The 20,116-nt window shown below is 40.6% G+C and overlaps 1 protein-coding gene across 2 annotated transcripts in view; it reads right to left on the reverse strand.

Moving 5' to 3' along the window:
* Positions 1-19,854, reverse strand: part of RMDN3 (regulator of microtubule dynamics 3) — a 39,694-nt gene extending 19,840 nt beyond the window's left edge. For both annotated transcript variants that reach the window (XM_010564340.1, XM_010564341.1), the window contains exons 1-5: positions 18,110-19,854; positions 17,293-17,439; positions 12,874-13,141; positions 11,158-11,260; positions 10,041-10,101 (exon numbers count right to left, since the gene is read on the reverse strand). In XM_010564340.1, coding sequence (XP_010562642.1) covers positions 10,041-10,101; positions 11,158-11,260; positions 12,874-13,141; positions 17,293-17,439; positions 18,110-18,261 — 731 coding nt within the window. In that variant the 5' untranslated portion in view covers positions 18,262-19,854. The remainder of the gene's footprint in view (positions 1-10,040; positions 10,102-11,157; positions 11,261-12,873; positions 13,142-17,292; positions 17,440-18,109) is intronic.
* Between the last annotated feature and the right edge of the window lie 262 nt (positions 19,855-20,116).

Below are 20,116 nucleotides of genomic sequence, written 5' to 3' on the forward strand. Positions count from 1 at the left end.
GATCCAGAAAAACTTACCCCTGAGGTCCATAACTCCTCCTCCTTCTTGCAAACTGGAGGTTTTAAGAGACATATCTATTTGTTCTGCCTGCCTCCTGCTGCCAGTGAAAGACTCCACAGTTGTATCAGAAGATGACAGCTGTAGGGAATGACAGTTCAAAACCTGCAGCCAGGGTGCTGGTTTGAAGTCAAGGATCATACTTAATCTTGAACTGGGAAATTATTAATGAATTTCAGGTTTCTTGCCCATTTGCAAATCTTGCACCCAGAAACAACATGGCCGCACCATACTCCATGTATTAGCCTTCTTTCTGAGCCTACACGTTTGATGGTTGCATACTTACCATTCCAGGAAAATAAGGAGGCATAAAGACATAAAGAGGCATAAACTACTGACTAGAAAGACTCCAGCTGCATGAACAGTTCATAAAGTTAAAACAAACTATAAAGAAACATGATTTAAAATTTAAAAAAAAAAAAAGGTAACATTGAGCCAATTTTTAGCTCTTATATGCTGACAATTATTCCCTTCAGTTAAACACTGCAAGATTAACTGAGGAAAATGGTGGCAAAAGACAACAGATTTTGAACAAGATAGCCCGTATCTTGACTACCTGTCATCATTATAATGTCATATGTCTGCAAAACTAAAGGTATTGACACTGGCAAACAGGATGAACACAAGAATGGCCACACAAACTCCATATATTTTCTCCAACGTGAAAAACAGCAGGTGCATAGATAAGAATGTAAGAAAGGGCAAGCACATAACGCCACTTCCTCGGAATATTCACCCAGCCTCCATTTGGTCAGGTATTGTCTGAATTTTTCTTGCCATGTCCACTTGCTTTTTGAACCCACATAAATTTCCAGTAGCCACCACAACCTGGTGCATGGCATTCTGCAGCTTAACTGTGTACATGATATAAAACACTTCTTCTGTTTGAGCCTGATGCTTAGCAACTTTATTTGATGCCATCTAGGTCTTGCTTTGGAAGAAAGTGTTCCTACTTCACTCTCCCCATGCCATTTGATGTACAGGTAAGTTATATTCCTCTCAGTTACCTTTCTTCCAGCCTGACAAGTCTTAAATCTATTAACTAACTCCATTTACAAAAGCTGTTCTGTGCTTTTGATCTCCCTTGTCACACACCTCTCATGATTCTGCAGTTTTACAATACCTTTTTAGAGAAGGCAAGGATAGATTTGCATAGTTTTTAAAGAGATTATGTTCATGATATTTCCATTTCACACAAGTATAACTCTCTGTCTTCAAGTGAAAAATTATTCATCACAGCCCACAGATACTTACCTAAATGAGTTTTTACTCACTTGAACATGATGCTGAGCCTACTTAGCACTTACTGGATTAGTTGCAGACCCTCAGCTCTGGCGAAACAACTAATCTGGCAGCTTTCTGCACATTAATTCCCCTTACCAAGTATTAAAACTGCATAATGCTAAGTAAGTTGACTAATATAAGGCTTAAAAAAAGACAGACGCACACACACTTCCTAAGCCACAGACTTGTGTCTGCAGGTTGTTTGTTTGGGGGTTTTTGATTATTTTTTTTTTTTACTGGTAGAATTATTTTACTTGCATGTATGAACTTTTTTCTCAATACACCATAATTAAACTGTGTCTCCTAATCTAGAGACTGGTATATTGATTTTAACTGCAGGTATGTACACATGAGTGCATGGTGAGAAAGTGAGAAAAAAAACCAACAACCCTCACTTCTTAAAATTCCCACAGACCCACTCCAAACCTTTTATCTTTAAGTAGCTATCCTCCCATCACATGCTTGCACAACTTGGTGGAACAAGTAATAAGAATATGTAGTTCTAGCTGAAGTGATATGGCAACTGGGAGCAAAACTATGCAAAAAGCTCTCTGTAGGCTTCTCGTGACTGCTCTGGATGATAGTTTGGGAACAACTTCAGTGTTACTTACACAACCGCAGGAGACCTCATATGAGTTTGACTCACTAGTAGAATCCACAAGAGCCATGGTTACAGCAAAACGAACATTAGCCCATTGCCAAGCCATAAAATTCCTGAATGCCCAGATATTTGTATGAAGGTCTTCACTATTTTATATGAAAACAACTTTAATTTTTAAAATTGAGACAATACGGTATTTTTTTTTTAATTTTTATTTTTGTTACTTATTGCTCAGTCGAGGCAGATTATGGCTCATGTCTGCCAAGTAACAAACTTCTCAGCTTTGCTCTAGTGGAACCAACAAGAACACACAACAACTGAAGCAATTCACAATAACTCTTGTCCCTCTGCAAAAGCAGCCAAAGCCTGCTACACAAGCAAAGCCTCACCCTTTTCAAGGGCAATCAGCTCCACAAAGACTACTTTATTTGACCAAGATACACTAAGATGGAAGCAAGAGTCCAACATACACTAATGAGTAGTTCCTATACCACCTTAAGGGCTTGAGGCAGAGTATCACTGAAAATAGTATCTCAACTTGGAAGACAGAAAAGTGAAACCCTAGGAATCTCAGGATGAATTCAGACGATCACTCAAAACTGCTTCCAGTTACAGACAGAAAACCTGCTCAGATGCTTGGTGTCATCTTTAATTTCTGTGCTTTGCACTGGCCACTATCAGTGAGTTGTTCATGGCTAATGCAGTCTCAATGTCTTAGCAACAGATGGGATGCAGAAGTTTCTAGCAACTTGAATTCCCAGTCTTGCCAATAAGAGAGACAAGAACAAAATACCAAAATAACCTAAATCGCCTGCTTTTAGAGAAATGAACAGAGGACAAAACAGACAGACTGATGTATAATAAGTTTTAGGATCACTAGCATCCTTTTTGTGAAACTCCTGTAAGCAAATAAAGGAAACATGGTATAGCTGTAACTGGTATAAAGTTGATTTTGCCATTCATTGAAGGGTGAACGTGGGAGGTTCATCGCTGGAGGTCTGCCTAATCTGTTTTGAAAAGTACCCACCAGAAAGAACATGACTTTGTTTTGGAGTGAATAAATTACCTGAGTTTCCTTTACCCTAATTTTTCCACGATTAACTGTTCTTTGAAAATTACTGTGAACAAATGGACATTGAATTGAGTGGCAGAAAAATCCCCTGATGACAACACTGACACTATTAAATAACTCCATTAAGTTGGGTAGTATAGTAGAGCTTAAATTTCAATAGGCTGCAGACTAGCATATGCTAGAAAATTTGTCAATTAATGGGGGGATGGCTGCAGAGAATTGAATTTAAAGGTTACAGTACATCATAAGCAGCCCAAGGCAGTAATATGACGCTGTACCAGCCAGCCTCAGCTAAAGTACTATATACAATTTTTGAGGTAAAAAAAAAAAAAAAAGACAAAAAACTGACGAGCTGGATAGAGTCCATAAGACAACAATGAGACTAGGAGGTCTGCAGAACACCACCACACTAAAAGGTTGTGACAAGTAGGTCTGCTTTCTTTCAAAACACTGGATGAATACAACAGCTATTATATTCTCTTACAAATAGTTATTCATGTTAAACTTTTTTCCCATGTCTAGAGAGGATAGAAGTAATACAAAGCTTAGGTTGACATCAGGAAAAATCCAAATAGTTATATATATTATAATTAAATACACTACTTGATAAAACAGGAGAAAGGGGAGAGAAAAAGACAGGACAAGCCCCATCACTAGAAGTCTTTAGGGATCAGGGACAGTTTTGGTATACCTGGCATGCACCATTGCAAGAAGATGAGTGAGATGACTTTCTGGAGGTCCCTCCCAACTCTGTGTTCTTGATTCCTTAAACACTAGAAACCAAACACTCTTCTGGATCAGTGCTCTGTTTCATACTTAATTAACATTGCTATGAACATATTCAGGTTCCAAGGAGACCTGGCAAATTATGTTAAGATACCTGTTAGCTAGTAAGGAGTTTACTCAGGCACATGGCTAAAACCAAAGTTAATTTTCATTAGTGAATTAAGGCAAAATTCAAAGGACTGCCACAGAAAAGAAAGGCTGAAATATCCCCTTCTCTACCTGCACCAAAATCCATCTTTCCTTGATCCTAAAAAAGTTAAAATCTTCATTAGCTACCTCAACTGGGACACAAAATGCGTCTTCAATTTTGTTCAGTTTCTATGCTGGTTCTTATCTGCTGAAGATCTCTAGTCTGCCTCGGGAGGTGGTAGTAAAGGACTATATGTGTTCTCTTCATAGAACAAAATGTATTCATCCCCAGTGAAATCTGAAGATACAAATGGTATTTATTGTTTAGAACATACAGTTTTTATGGAGTGACCTCATGCTTATTTAAACCTCTTGTTTTGCCCAGAAGACTTGCAGTTTCAGCTGTCCTCCCAAGAGCTACCAGCGAAGAGCCTGGACATACCTGTGCAAGATGTTCAAACTACAACAAAAGACTGCAGGAACTACTAGTGCTTTCAAGGAAGGTGTCACCCGCAGCAACACTGATGAGAAGAGCTGCAGAATGAAGCCTTTTGTAGTGCATGAGTTATTTTCCACATTTGTAGCATTATCACCTGTGCTATGAGAGCCTTCTACTGACATACTCATGCTCTTAAGATCTCAGCTCTCAGAACTTTTCTTTTCTTTATGCCTAACAAATAAAAAGCAACCCACAGACTGTAAATGTCAAGTTACTTCACTATTTCCAAGGGAAGGTGGGAAGACTGATCCCTGCTGAGATTTCTTTTGTCCCTGCTCCTACTTTTCAGTACTTTCTCTTCCTTGGCTCCTCTCTGGTGTTCCCACCCTCTGAGCCTCCGTGGCTTGGGACATGGAGATGTTTCAGGGTACCAACACCTCTGATGAAGGGAGCAACCCTCCTGAGTCGGGGGATGCTATTATGCGGCTCTAGCTGCATGCTATTTTTCCTCCTCTAAGTTCTGAAGTATCTTCTAAGGCCTATTCCTATTTGCTATAGTTGCTTCTGCCCCTCATCTATATCATTAGTAACTTCCCTGTTTAATCCACCGGCGGAACAGAAAATGCTCAGCTCAAATCCAGACATAGCTCAAAATTGGCCAGATCTGGGCAGTAACCCAGGAAGAGTTAAATCCTGAAATAATGCCAGTTCTTCAAATTAAAGCTATCTTCGAGTCATATCCAGAATGCTGTCACTTTTTTAAAAAATGGTATCTACCCATGGACAGCCAGACGAACGAACAGAATTTAAGAGGGCTGGTACACAATTCAGTGGCTATCAAGTGTGCAAGATGCTCCACCAAAGTGACAGACTCTTTAGAAGAGAGGGCACATTTCAGAACGTCATCCAACCCAAGAACGTATCCTCCTCCCGCTTCTCTATAACATATTATCTCCAAGAGGGCCAAAGCTTATTACTTCTTCTGCAATGACAGCTTTCAGCAGTCAGCAAATAGCATTGAATTTCCAATGTGAAATATTCAACTCAAACAAAAGCTGCTAATACAGCACCTGCAAATTTTTTCCCAGATGGACCTCTGAAATCCCTCGCTACTCTGGTTGTACTTCCAATATTTCTTTTAACAACAGGAGTAGAAGCCAAGGCAAACACGTAGCTCGCTATCCTTTCCTGATCCCTGAAGCTGCTGTTACATGCTTGCAGTTGTGCTGCAAACAGCCACACCAAAATGGACAGGGGGTTCTAACAAGGCCACAACTGTTTCTCTCACTTCATTTGTGAGGATGTGACATATTCATGTCTAAGCAGCAAACTGCACAGGTTTGTACAATGATCGATGCCTCTTCCATCTATCCCTAAAAGCAAGCAAGAACAGACTTACAAACTTGCTCTGTCCTCCTATTCATGAGCGAAATCAACTAAGGGAGTAATCAATTTAGTTGGACGTAATATCTATCTGTTCAGAGATCTTTTACAATTAAAGCAGAGAATGACTTTGATGTCCGTATCAAAAGTAAGAACCAGGTAGTTGTAAGACAGGAGTATACAGGCATTAACACTTGGTGTAATATCAATCAGCCTACAATACACAAATCTATTCTAAAGGTACTAAATACATCAAACGTCCAACACAACTCTCACGTTTCTATATTCCTAAGCAATGCCTACAAGGAAAGCACAGCCAGAGATCAGTCCCGCTGCACAAAGGCTGACTTGTCTGTGTAGCCCTGATCAAATCTCAGTTCTGTTTCGACCAGCTCTGCGAAGATGGCTCTCTTGGGACCAGCTGACCTCCAAGAGCAAGCGACTACAATAACAGCTTTGTATCAAATCTAATGTCAAGAAGACCCAAGAGATCCATGAAAGGACTCTCCTTCATATTTGGGCAGATCCCAAAGCTAGTCCCAGACATAGTCCCAGACACTTACTGCTTTCTCTATCATTCTTGACAAACCACTTACTATCATGCTGCCAAAGCCTTCAAACCATCCAGCCACAAAACGCTCTGAAGCTGCAGCCAGTCACGCTCCACTCAGTGTTGCCTTTGCGAGCACTCAGAAATCCCTTCTCGTTCACAGTTATTTTCTTTGTTTGTTGCTTTAAAATGTCAGTCATGACTGCAACAACTACAAGGCACTGAGAGAGGGGAAAAAAAGCTTTACTTGCAGCAATGATTGTATGCAAAGTATCTGCCGTCTTGCTCAACAAGCATCACACCTTAAAGCCAATAAAACAGGGAATGATTTGTGCAACAGAAGCAAATAATACAGCATAGAGAACAATGAATAAACACCAAAACCCAGCACAACTGCATCTTAAGTAATCCAAAAGCATTAAGTGGCAATTGATAAAACAGAAAATTACAGTAAACATGAAATAACACACACAGAAAAAAATGCAGCTGTAACAAGACCTATACAATCACAGGCTTCACACAGCCTGTATCACACAGAAGGGACATTAAAATCACTGGGAATATTTCTATTAAAATGTCCATTTAGTATGTTGTGGAAAAGAAAAAGCTAGGGCATCAAATCAAAACCAAAAAAGCTTTAAAAGCTCTACAGGCAATTTCAAACAGAGTAAGCAGGTTTTTTTCTACACAGGGGATCAGTACCAGAGGATGGTATGGAAACGAAAAGAACCAAGTGGCTAAAACAAGATTACACAAACTCATGGAGAGTAGCCCCATCACGGGCTATGAACTCACCTCTGCATTTCTCCCTGCTGGAGGTAAGGATGGCACACTGAAGGAAAGTGATCACTGTATTCTGACAAGGTTTTTTTGTATTTTCCTAAACATTGCTACCACAGACAGCATGGTGAACTAAACGTAATTCTGAGCAATGTGCCCATTACTTGAGTAAAGGGAAAACAACCTATAATGTCTTTTGAAACTATGTTTTAAGCTACATTTTTCACATACATGTATCTTTTAATGTATTAAGCACCATTTCATGAGCAACAATTTTTTTCTCAGGGTAAATTCAATTAGCATAAAAAGAGACTGCAATCAAAACAGCTTGAGACCATCCCATGACCCATACAGAGCTGGAAAGAGAATAATTTCCTGTTCTATTCATCGTAGAAAATAATTATTTCTGTGACTGATAAAGGTAGTTACATATTCATTTCCAGTAAATCCCATGCCTCCCACATGCTGCTCTGCTATTTGCTTTCTCCAGCTGCCCTTTCTGCAGCTGCTCTCTAGAATTAAAAGCAAGATGTAGATGTGCAGAAGCCTTACCCCTGTTTGGAAAAGAGACAAGTCTAAGAGGACAAGAATTGTGCACTCTTTCACCAAAACCACTGTGGGAAGAGGTGGGCACAGGCTGTAACACAGGCACTGAGAACATCTCAGCTCAAAAGGCTTAAGATTTTCTACTGGTGACACATGACTAAACATCACATTACAGCCATTAATTCTGCACACTATAAACTCTGAATTACAAAGCTAAGATATCAATATTTTACCCTGAAGTAGAACCTTGCTTTGTAAAATATCAAATGATTGAGTATCAAAGTGGCTTACAAACTTTAAGCCTCAGCCTGGCAACGGAAAACCCATTCCTTCAAGATGTTAAGCCAGCAGACAAAGCCCAACACCGTAATCTGCTAGAGATTAGTCATATTGTCTGTCCCAGTATTCTTCCTTCATATCAAAGCTTTAATTGAGAACAGCAATTCATTACTAAGAGCTAAAATACACAGTCTTTTCAAGACGATAAAGGCATTTATTTAGATGCCAGTTGTCCAAACCAATCCTCCGAATAAACTTACTCATCTCAGAAGAGTGCAGATCTTGTTTGGTAAAGATCTTCAGCGTTCTGTTTTCCCGATAATTTCCATTAAAAAAAAAAAAATCATTTCTCTCATTCTATTTTACATGTTGTCAGTCCTTCACAGTTACTGCTGATGAACACTGTTCATCAAGGAATTCACCAGAATACCAGAAAAGCATATTCCCTTACTTCTACAAATACCTGTACCACTCTACAAACTCTCTTTTGGTGTATTTTTGAAAAAAGGAGAGGAATCCTTTCAATTCCATACATGAGTTGCAACCAAAGCCTGTTTATTCATGCCGCTGAAGAGAGCAAGGTACCTTCCCTCTTGCCTACCTCCTTACTGAAATCCCAACCAGCTGCAGCATTTATACAAACACAGCACACCTTGCTAGGCTAAACTGCAGATCATTTCATCTTTTATCATGGAAAAAAAAAATTGTAAAAAGAAAAAAAGAAAAAAAAAGCCATATGCTGCTGTTTCAATTCATTTCAAAGCCAGAGTGCTTTGCAGAGTGACAGGCAGCATCCATGAGCAGAATACAAAAGTGCCAGGTCAGCAGACACTCTCCAGGAGACTATAAAAGTCTGTCTGGTAAGAAGGATGTTTCTACTTACTCCAGAATTAAGATGAATATAAGAACATTGGCACAGCACTAAGCCCACGCTCACGGCCCTAGCTGATTGGGGCAAATATATCAACTCTTGACATAAAGCAAGCATCTCTGTGCAGCAGAACATTACTGAAATGTCAATAACAGAGTAAAAAACAACAATTAACCCAAGAATGTTGGAGGAACACAAAGGAAAAACCTCATTCATATTTAACATGTAACACTTAAGACTTTGCCCCCACAGCTGTGCAGCTGGCTGAGAGCTTGGCTTTGAAGGATATACACATTACTCTATAGGGGGCTGAAAAGGGGCCAAAGGAAACAGAGGACTCATGAAAGAAAAGAAAAGAGAGCCTCACCATACTGAGCTCTCAAACTCAGGAACTAGCTTTCTGCAAGTTATCCGCTAGAAACACATTCTTTGGCAGCCCATCTACACCCAGCACAGAACAGGGCACTCCGATAGGCGTTTTCCCAGGGTCTGCACAATCAAAAGTGCTGCTTACAGAGTTCAGCTCATTTCTGAGTCAAGACACTTGCAGCCTCCCACCCAGGCATATACATGGGCCCAAAAGCCAGCTGCTGAGCAAATTATTGTCTCCCACTTTTAGAAAGGAAAATTGCACAATTCCCAGGAAAGCTTCTAAACAAGCTTTCCTTCACTTCACCTTTTCAAAATATATGCACTTAAGCGACGAGTAGCCCAAAGAATATGCAGTTTATTCTGCTAAATTTAGCCTGGTGAACACCAAATGGAGCTCATTGTACTTACTCATCTCAAGCTCATTTTGTCAATAGCTTGTTTCTCCAAGCCTCATCCAAAACTTCATCCTTAACTGCCACCACCAAAGTTCATCTTAGGTGCAGACTCACAAAAGCCTTGATACAATCTGTTCTTAGTATCCAAAGAAGTTCATTATTCTATCTGGGAGCTTTTGCTCAAGAACTCCTCTGGCCATCTCATCTCAGAGAGAAATTTATAATTAAATTGGCATAAGCAAAGCAAAGTTTATTACTATAATCACAACCAAACCTACCATCTGTCAAGCCATTACTTATGACAATTAACCAAAGCTGTTAAAAATGGCTTTTTATGGAAAATAACATCAATGTGGTATACACAAACTAAGAGCAAATAAGCTTTTTTTTGCTTTTCTTTTTTTTTTTTTTTAGTTTTTAAACGCAGCTTAGCTCACAACAATCTCCAAGTCCCTTTCCTATGCTGCTTAAAAGCAAGAAGCAAAAAGTTACATACCATTGATGGCACTCAGCACTTTGATCCCATTTCTGTAAGGCAATTTCTATCTCTTCTTTCCCTGCAAGTAAGTGGTCAGCGGTAAGAAATTCAGCCACTTTCTCTCTTAACTTCTTTCTCTGAGGCAGTTAAGAGTACAATAATAGAATGGCATAAAAGTCATATATTTTTTTAATTGTATAATACATTTGGCTTGAAAATGTCCCATAAATAATTTCATACTCTTGCAGTGATATGGAACATCTAAGACCAAATTTGCGTCATCTCTCCAAGTGTAGTACGGTAGCAAATTGTGTTGACGTGTCAACATGGTTTCACCTCATTTGGAAGTACAGTTATCTATAATGAAAACATCTTCCACACCATATTAAGGAAAGTTAATTAGAGCTTTCAGTGGTTTTGTTCTGATGCATTTCACAGCCTCAGATCTAGGACCCGCCCCACTTCCCCCTCTCTCCTCTAAGAACCTACAGTCTCAAATAGGTGAAAACTAAGCGGCTATCGAAGGCTAAATGGACTACCAAAATAAAACTTAAAATTTCATGTTTTAAATGGCCACACTGATTTCCAGAAACAAATACTATAACTAATATAACTATTAACTAACTATATTTAGTTATATGCATAATAAGCAGAACAGAAATTATTTAGAATAGTATCTTTTGTTGCACATCTTAACTGTAACAAAGATCTTTTTTTTGTTTTATTCTGACCCACCTACAATCTTGCAAACAAACCACATTCGAGATAGTGAAGAAGAGGAAGGAATGAAACTAAATCGATTCCTCTAAGTAAACACACATTTAGCAACACAAAAAATTAAATGCATTACAGGAAAAACTTATTTATCTTAATACCACACAGGACATGGATAATAGATTTGAGAAACAAACTTTTACACCTTTAACTAGCCTTTGGTCTACTTATACTATCTTTCAGAAAGCAAAAATTTTAAACATACCACTGCAGTAGTGCTAGCTACTCACCATAAAAAAAGATTACAAGGGAAAAAAAAAAAAAGCACCACATTGTTTGCAAGTGTGGGGTTTATAAATCTGAAGTGTAATGTGAGCTTTGAACATCCTCCTTCCTTTGCCTCAAACACACAGTTCCTTACCATCAGATGCATATGATCTCTTCTCATCTGCGTCTTCTGTGATTTCACACATATCACTATGTGCTCGGGCCAGGCGCCAAAGAAAGTCTTTCTGGTCTGCATACTGCAGTAAAAACATAAACGTTATATATCGAGACCCATTCTGCCACTGACAAAGAGCATGAGAAAGAAAAATCAAGTTGGGGCATATCCTAGAAGTTGCACAGACATCTTTTGAAACCTTAAAAGGCCCCAGCTCTACAAGAACTGCAGCAGAACCACAAAAGAGCAAACTGGACAGCCAACTTTATAATTAAGCTTACGATGCTACACCACTGGTACGGGTCTAATTGTTGCCACCTTCTAACAAGGAACCCCCCCCTTCAAAGGCCATACTGGGGTCAGTTCTTCAGCAGTCTCCACTAACCTTGAAACACTGGGAAAAAAAAAAAAATCACCCTAAGTCTCACCACTTCATTAAAATTCACAAACTGAATTTTACCTTTTTCATGCTTCAGTCCACATTCAAACAGTTTCACACCCTGCCTCATTCTTAAACCCAGGTGAGTACTGTAGGTGTACTGCTAAATTTGGAAGCAGATATGTTCTGACAAAACCAAACTTACTTAAAAAAAGAAAAAAGTAGAAAATTAAAACACAACCACCTAACAGTCTGGTTTCTTTTGCGACAGTATTGCAAATAAAAGAAAGTGGGGGAATCACCAGAAAGAAGCATGCAAGAGAATTTCAGAAGCAAACAGGCCTGTCATTTCTTCCTCGTGGGAAGGAAAAAAAAAAAAATCTACTTGACAGTAGAACTGATCAAGTTATCTGTTATTTCTTTTCTTCTATTTCTCCTGGAAATACAGAAGCCAAAATGGTTTTGCTCTTTAAAAGGCTGGTAACCCAAAATGTTTTCTTTGCTGGCTACCCAGCACTCTGGTAAACACTAACAGAGGCTGACAGTGCAACTGCAGCAGGCACGGGCATGCCTACACCGGCTGCCGTAGGTCACAACAGCCGCAGCAAGACACATTGCAATGCTGGACACACCCACTGCCTGTGGCCAGAGGTATAAGCTAGCTATAGAGTAAATAGCTAGAGTAAAACTATCACTGCCCCTTGCTATGTTCCCACACCTCAACGGCAGCGCCAATGTCCACTAAATCAGGGGATCAATTCACATCGCCAGTAGGATATAAAGAAACACATTCTTTAAGGTGGTATAACACCTGCACCATCTGGATTTCTAATCTCATTAACTAATATATATGTAAGTGTTGCCTAACCCTTCTGTTTGAATATGCAACTTATTTATTTCATGAACCACCACACACGTTCACTGGGCAGCCCTCAAAAAGACCAAGTTTCCTGAATAAAGATCGAGCCATTGCATATGCAATGAGGTAAACATCCTCAAAACGTTTGCTGAGTTTACTGTATACACACAGTACTGTTATTTTACACATGTACAGTGTGTTCACTCAGGGAAAGTGATGACATGATGAGACACAGAGTTCCAAGACAGAAAGCGACTGGGAACCAGCTGCTGCTGCAGCCTGAACAATATTGGCCTTCAGCCCGCTCCCAAGCTGCTCCTGAGGAAGGGGGCCACTGGAAGCTGGCCCAGTTGCTGTGTAGGACCTGGACCCTGCTAAGATATGCAATTTCCTCTTTCCCAGCTATTTAGCTGAAAACACAAATCACTGCTGGAAAATATAAAAAGGCAACCTTTACCGCCAGTTTATTATTCAGCAGCAGCTGGAATCCCTCTCTCTTCTCCTGCTCATCCCCATTGTGCAAGCGGTCAGCCTGCTGCAGTAGCTGACCCAGTCCTTCCTCTAGCGAGGAATCTAAGATTAAAGGCGCTTCATCCTCGTTGACGAGATCCAGGGAATCCCGTCGCGCAGTCCTCACTGTTTCACAGCTCACTTCATCTTCTCCTTCTTCGCTCTCTCTCTCGGACTCCCGGTCATAATCAGACTCGGCGTTGGCTGTGGTGTACCTTTGAGAAAAAAAAAAACAAAACCAAAACCAAAGCAAAATTAGTTTGAGGACATGCTGTGCAGCCTATGACGGTTTTATACATACGTCACAGAAAAAACAACTATTCCTAACAGAGGAAGACGAGTATCTGAGTTTATCCTGGAGAACCCTGTACAATCCAAGGGTCTCAGATAACACACCAATCATTATTTCTCATGTAATATACACAACGTCAAAAAGCTGAAGAAAGAAGGCCCCCCAAAAGTTAAGTAGAACGCAGTCACAAGTGTCCACATCTCACTTGCACATTGTAACAGCTTCTGTTAGGCCTTCGAACTTCAGTGTAAGAGAATTAAACAACTAAGAACAGAGCCAGGACAATTCAGTTAAATGTATGGATTATAAAAGAGAATTTCAACAAAAAATCCGACATGCTCATCCATGTGGAAAATATAACCTGAGGTTTTTAGCCTGTTCCAGGGAATTTCAGACACAATAGCTGTTTTGGCAGTATCTAGTACCTCCATCATCTTGTCTGAGCGCTAAATATGGAACAGCTTGTTCACACTGACATGTGAAAAGGTGCAAAACAGTAGGAGAGCAATCAAAACTATTTCCCATGAGCAAGAAGTCCAGCAAGGAGACAGCAGATGAGCCACAAAAAGACACCACATGTACAAACACCCGGGCAATGATTATCTGCTAAATTAGTCAAAGGAACCAGGATAAAGCTCAGATCAAAGTTCTTAAAATGGCTAAAATTAAGCTCTCACAAATCATATACAAGCACCTAAGCTGGAAATTTGAAACAGGATTATGTATTGACTGATACCACTGCAGCAGGGTGTCTATTTACAAAACTAATTTTTTTTTTAAAGACAACTATTTGTCCCCCTCACACTTATCTGCAAGCTCTTAACCGAAGAATAAGCGCAAGTCAGCCAGTAATTTAAGAATGTACACTTTTATATTTGGATTTTGTTGATTTATCTGAATAGAAAGCTCTCTTCCTGAAGCAAGCTACTTCAAATCCCATAAACGCCTAATTCTAGGGGATGCTTGCAATTGTTACCCAATTAAACTGTGCCCAAGCCAACTTTACAAGTTCTGCTAGAATTAAAAGTCATTGCAGCCTGGGGGCATTCGGTAACTACAGCCACACTCCCTTTTGCCCTGACTGAATTTCTCCTCCGAGGGAGAGCCTCCCATTCTGTGTGTGAAGCTGCCTTTGTCTGGAGGCAAAGATACGTGACCAAAGTCCATATCTGAAGAAAGCAGTTACAGTAATTTGGCCACACATAGATAACAAGATGCATTTGGCTATCAAAGCTTCCACTTTCTGAGAACCATCAATAACACCCAAGCATTTCCTTCTCTGGTAGAGGGTACACAAATACCCTCACTCACCACAGCCTCCAATCCTCATCCATAAATTTAAAAACGCACCACTTTGCACTGAAGCATTTTAAGACAAGAAATAAAGTAAGAGGCAGCCTTATCACTGCAAAGCCAGGAAAGCAAGCACTACAAGACAACATGCTGGACATTATGTAGGCAGCACTCAATTAATGGATAATGTAGCAACATGGTGGTAGGTGACACTGGCATGGCTCCGTTTCAGACTAAAAGCTTCATTTCTTGATGTTTTCTTAAGATTAATGATGTTATTAGTTCTTTAGACTACCTCATTTTTGGTACTTAAAACACAAACTCCTCAAATTCTCTTATTTCCCATCCTAACCTACTATGCAGCACAGTTGTGGGCTACGCACACAGTTGTGATACTGTCCCACTACAACATTTTACTGGCAGCTGCAAAGATTTCAGCTGAAAAAGCTGAAAAACACTTTCCACGTTGAAGGCTCCTGAAACACAATATGGTCTTTAAAAACAGGCAGCAATGGATGGCTCCTACACACTTCTTTTCTCCACCACAAATATGTGTTTTCTCCAAAACAGCTCATACAAGATGCTGCCAGTTTAAAAAGACAAGTAATACCATACATAACTTCACAAACTCAGAGTTTTCAGGAAGATTAAGGGATTTAGATGTTATCAGCCTGTTTTCTCAATTTTACGATGATGGAAAGTTCTTAAATGTTTTAGTATGTTGAGGCCTCTGGCTAGCACACATCCTGAATGAAAATGAAAACATACTAGCTGCAACAAAAAAGCACATGGAAAGAGGAGGCAAAGAAGCCCAAAAGACCAAAGCAGTGCCAAAGCAATATAGAGAAATCAAGCAGCCCAAGACCTCTGAGCTCCTGAAAGTTCGTGATGATTTTTTTAATTGTATATGAAATCGGAGAAGATGCTTATGTCCATGTGGTTTGCAAAATAAAGCTGAAATGTGAGTTGTTCTTGCTGAATTTCATTAAAAGAATACAATTGCCAGAAATGAATACACAGCTGAAATCTATCTGTTGAGAACAGTCTCATTCTTCCTCCCAGTGGCTGCTAAAAAGCTTGAACAGTCTTTTCCAAAATTTACATTTTCTACCCTGATTTTCTACCAGAAATTTTAGTATTTACATCTCTAAAAGACAGTATTGCACACTAAAGGCAGCTGGGCCTGAACAGACTAATATACCTATTTGTATGGGACAAATACCAGAGTGAGAAATTGTATACTATTCGATTTTTTTTTAAATCAGATGAGAGCTGCTTATCCGCTAATTCTCCACACTGGTCATTAAACCTAATTACAGATTTTAAATAAAATGTAAGAACTCCTCCAACCATCGCTAGGTTCCCAATAAAGTAATGGGGTTTTGCAGTGAAATACATCCCTGCTCACCAGTTCACCTGAGGTCCCCTAAGGAGGATGCCTTCTCTGAACCTTGGAACTGTTGTCAGCCTCTATCACGACTTAAAATTTTCTAATGCTCAGATGACACCTAGGGCTGGTATCTGTTGAAAAAGACCACCCTTTTCAGCACGCTTTACAAAATACATTGGCACCCTAATGACTCAACGCATCCGTTATTATCTAGATAGCAAGGTCTTGTCTTCAGAACCAACTATATAGTTTTAAAATTTGTTATGCAGCCTTGTTACCTATTACACCACCATGAATCACTTACTCCCTAATTTTGTTTTCATATGAACACCCACTTCAGAAGAATGAAGCAGTGCTATAACCTGAATGAGATCACATCAGCTCTTTCCTGCTTCACCAACTCCAACTACTAAAAATAAAATACTAAAATGACATGGGTTTATGACAGTCACAAAGCCTGCCTTCCTGCAGATCCATGTCCTTTGTTCTAGGAGGCTGCTACAGTAATTGCTGTTTTGTCCGCTCGTTACAAACCCATGCTACCAAGTGCCCATTTGCACCAGCTGACTGGTCATTGACCTGCTACCCAACAGCATGTCAGGTCCAAATTCTGCCTGCCTTGCCCTCAGTGCTATAATTAACTTCTCTCCTTAAATTACATTTCATTTCAACTTCCCTGGGAGAATGTATACAGCCAGTACTGCATGTTTTACAACATACTTGCATACCTCAAAAGCTATAGAATTCATCTTATTAAGGCACAGAAATGTTTGATCAGAAAGGCGGCAGTCACATACACGTATGCAGTAGACCTCTTGTTATCTAATATGACAATACTTGCATCTATACTGTAATTTTTACCAATGTTCCTAAACTACATGATACTTTTCACCTGTTTTTAAGCTACAAGAACTTAAGCAACACAACTGATCAGTGTGACACACTGAGAAAAATCCACAAGAAATACCTTAGCTGAAGACATTTTAGTTAACTGGAATGTATTTTTAACTTTCTAAAGTTTTCCAGACATTCTAAAAGATATTATTGTATGGAAATTTTATTTATAAACTCTCTCACTCAAGCCCCAGGCTGGACTTCTACTTCCCTTCATCCTGCAAGGTTCCCTAATCAAATCATTGCTTAAGAAAACCCTCAAAAACTATATATATGTTTTTTTCTTCCCCCCCTTTCTCTAAAAGTTGGAATTGTTGCACTTCTCTCCATCTGGCCCTGGCAGTAGAAGGCTTAGTGTAATAAAAGCAAATAAAACCAGGATGACAGACACCTAGTGGGGAAAAAAAATCCCTTCCTTTATGTTCTAAACTCCTCAGATGTAAGTAATTGGGCACCAAAGCCCATAAAAGCTGCTTCTAACCTGGTGCTCTGCTTACCCTCCTTCACTTTCTCCATCATCCGTATTGGCTGTTCCTGAGCTGGCTGTGAAATAAATTGAACTGGAGCCTGTGGAATCACTTCTTTCCCTAGGAAATGGGAACCGCCTCCGGCGAGTTACCTTCTGGGTTTCTTCCAGATGGGACCTTTGAGGAAGACAAAGAGAAACAGATAAACATTTGATAGTGAAACATCTGCTATTTCACTTCCCTTCTCCTCTCTAGCAGATTCTGTCAATTTGCTTTATATCCAAAGAATTCACAAGGTGATTTACTCTTGCTTATATAAACATCCTGCTGCCATACACCAAGCATCATATTGTACAGTTAAAGCCCATCTGACCACAAACTTGGTCCATACACAATCCCTATATGCAATCCATATACAAAGAGGTAATCATATCACATACATTCCTCTGATCTCCTCAATGAACAAAGGAATCCTGAAACATCTTGGAGAATAGAGGACCTTTTACTCTATATCAGAAGTTACCTACAGTTGGCAGCAGTCAGAGAGAAAATAGCAGTAACAAGAGACAAACATTTACAGAACAAATAACCTTCCTAGTCTAGAATATGAAGCAAGTGTCACTACTTGATACTGCATAAGAAAAAAAACCCCAACCCTGGCTAAACATACAATTCTTTTTAAAATTAATCTCACTGGAGGTCAAGATGCAGTGCCAGCGGAAACTAGAGAGACACTTTTTCCACTTTTGGATTTTGAATTTAACATACTGAGTCACGGCTGCTTTACCATGCTATGGAATAAATACGTGCAACAGTAGACAAAGACAGAAAGGGGCAGGGTCGATACCTGACTTCAGCAATGATTTCTGCAGCTAAGGGCTGCAGGCTGCTCCGTAGCTCCTCCACTTCTTTTCTTAGCTCTGAAATGTTTCTCAACACGAAGTCAAGGCGCTCCAGCACATCCACCTGCTCATCGTGCGTTAGGAGAGGTACATACATAGCACCATCTCCCGCCTCTACAGGAGCCGGCACCCGGGGCACGACTTAAAAGAAAACAAGAGGGGAAGAAGTTCATTAGATGCAAATGGGAAAGGATTTCACATGGGAAGCCTCAGTATAATTTTGTTTTCAGAAGATGGAGGATATGAGGCTTGGTCTCAAGTGTTGCCACCTGACCTGGCCTGAGGTTTTGGGTTCTTCAACCAGCTAACAGCTCCCTTCTCTGACACCAGCATCTAGCCAGACTTAACAGACTGGCAATAGCAACTGAGGGTAAACAAAGCTCTTTTAACTACACTTCTATAAAAATCTGCTTGTAAATTTTTTTTTAAAAGAGCAAAATCCATACTCAATATCACAAAGACTACTGTAGATGAAGAAACTGCTGGGGGTTTTTTAAAGTCCTTACTGCAAGTTAATTTAACTCCTATTCTCCACACTTCTGTACTAACATCACACTGAAAAACTACACTCTGCTTTACTCCTGAATTGCAATCAACTCAGGAGGCCATCAGCCAGGAAAGCTGGCCAAAAAAGACCTGTTCTGTGAAAAAAAAAACCCAAAACCACTCTATTCTTATTCAAGGAAAAAAACCCCACAGGAACCCAAAGAGGAGACATCAGACTTTAAAGAGCAGTTTAGTCACTAAAATGTGTCATTGCCTTCTACTGAGCATCTGGAACCTTTATCAGTCTGTCTGATCCTTAAATCTCCCTGCAGATATAGCATGGTCAACCAGCGTGTAAGAACAGATTTACATCTGTGGATTGTAAATAAGTTTTCTTGAAAACTCATAAATATTATAAACGTACTACCAGTTAAGTCCATTATTTGAGAAGGAACGCTCTTTTTATATTAACAACAACAAAAATGAGAACCACTGTCAAAAAAGCAGCCAGATTTGCAGAAATGAAGGGCTTATCTTCCAGAGTAGCCTGTGTTAACGCATCTAAACTCAGAGATAAAAATCTAAGTTGTCTTAAATAAAGAAGTACTGTAATCTTTTCTCAGCTCTCTTTTTGCTTCTCAGCAATTATGCCGTTTGCTCTGCTGTTTTCTCTAGAAGTGGCTGTACCGCAGCCTGTTGCTCCTGAGCACCTGCCCTACTCCCGCAGCATTTGTCCCGTTGTCCCGTCAGCAGAGGCCGATCCTCCCTATTTCTGCTCAGGACCTGCTGTTTCAGGGTGAAGTCCGGTGAAACGGGATGCACTGATTCCTGCTATGCTGTACGGTCGGCAACCAGGTGCAGAGATTGACCGCAGCAATCGTTACCAGCCTGCCAAAGCCACAGGGGTCTACCTATTCTCCTGCTCCTGCTGCAGCGCTGGGTCGGTGTACGCTGCGTGCAGCACGGCTGGAAAAATATGAAGGTACAAGCATCTAAAACCTGGTTCTGCAGCACCACAGGTGAAAACAGCTGGTTCTGCAGCAGCACCACAGGTGAAAACAGCGTTTGCAAACCACTCGTGCCCCCACACAGCAGCGCACGCAGGCCTTCGGACACCCCCGAAGAGATATTCGAGTAAAAGTTCCTCCCCGTAAGTAACGTTATTTTAAAATCTGGCCTGCTGAGCTGAACGTGTCTCTGCAGGCGAACAGCCGGCACTCCGACCGGCGCGTCCCCCCCCCCCCCCCCCGCCGGCTTCGTTTTAAGAGCCAGGCCGCCGGGAACGGACGAAGGCGGCTTGGCTTCCCCTCGCCGCGGTTTGTGCGCGGACTCGGAGGAAGAGGAGCGGCCGCGGTGGCCGCCTCAGCGCTCGTAACGGGCCGCGACGTCCGCCCGGACGGAAGGCCGGGACACGGACAGGGCCCGGGCCCGGGGCCCACCGCCGCGCCGGCCCCCCCTACCCGTCA

This window comes from Haliaeetus leucocephalus, unplaced genomic scaffold (genome assembly GCF_000737465.1).
Source record: "Haliaeetus leucocephalus isolate CR32 unplaced genomic scaffold, Haliaeetus_leucocephalus-4.0 Scaffold177, whole genome shotgun sequence".
NCBI classification, from domain to species: Eukaryota; Metazoa; Chordata; class Aves; order Accipitriformes; family Accipitridae; genus Haliaeetus; species Haliaeetus leucocephalus.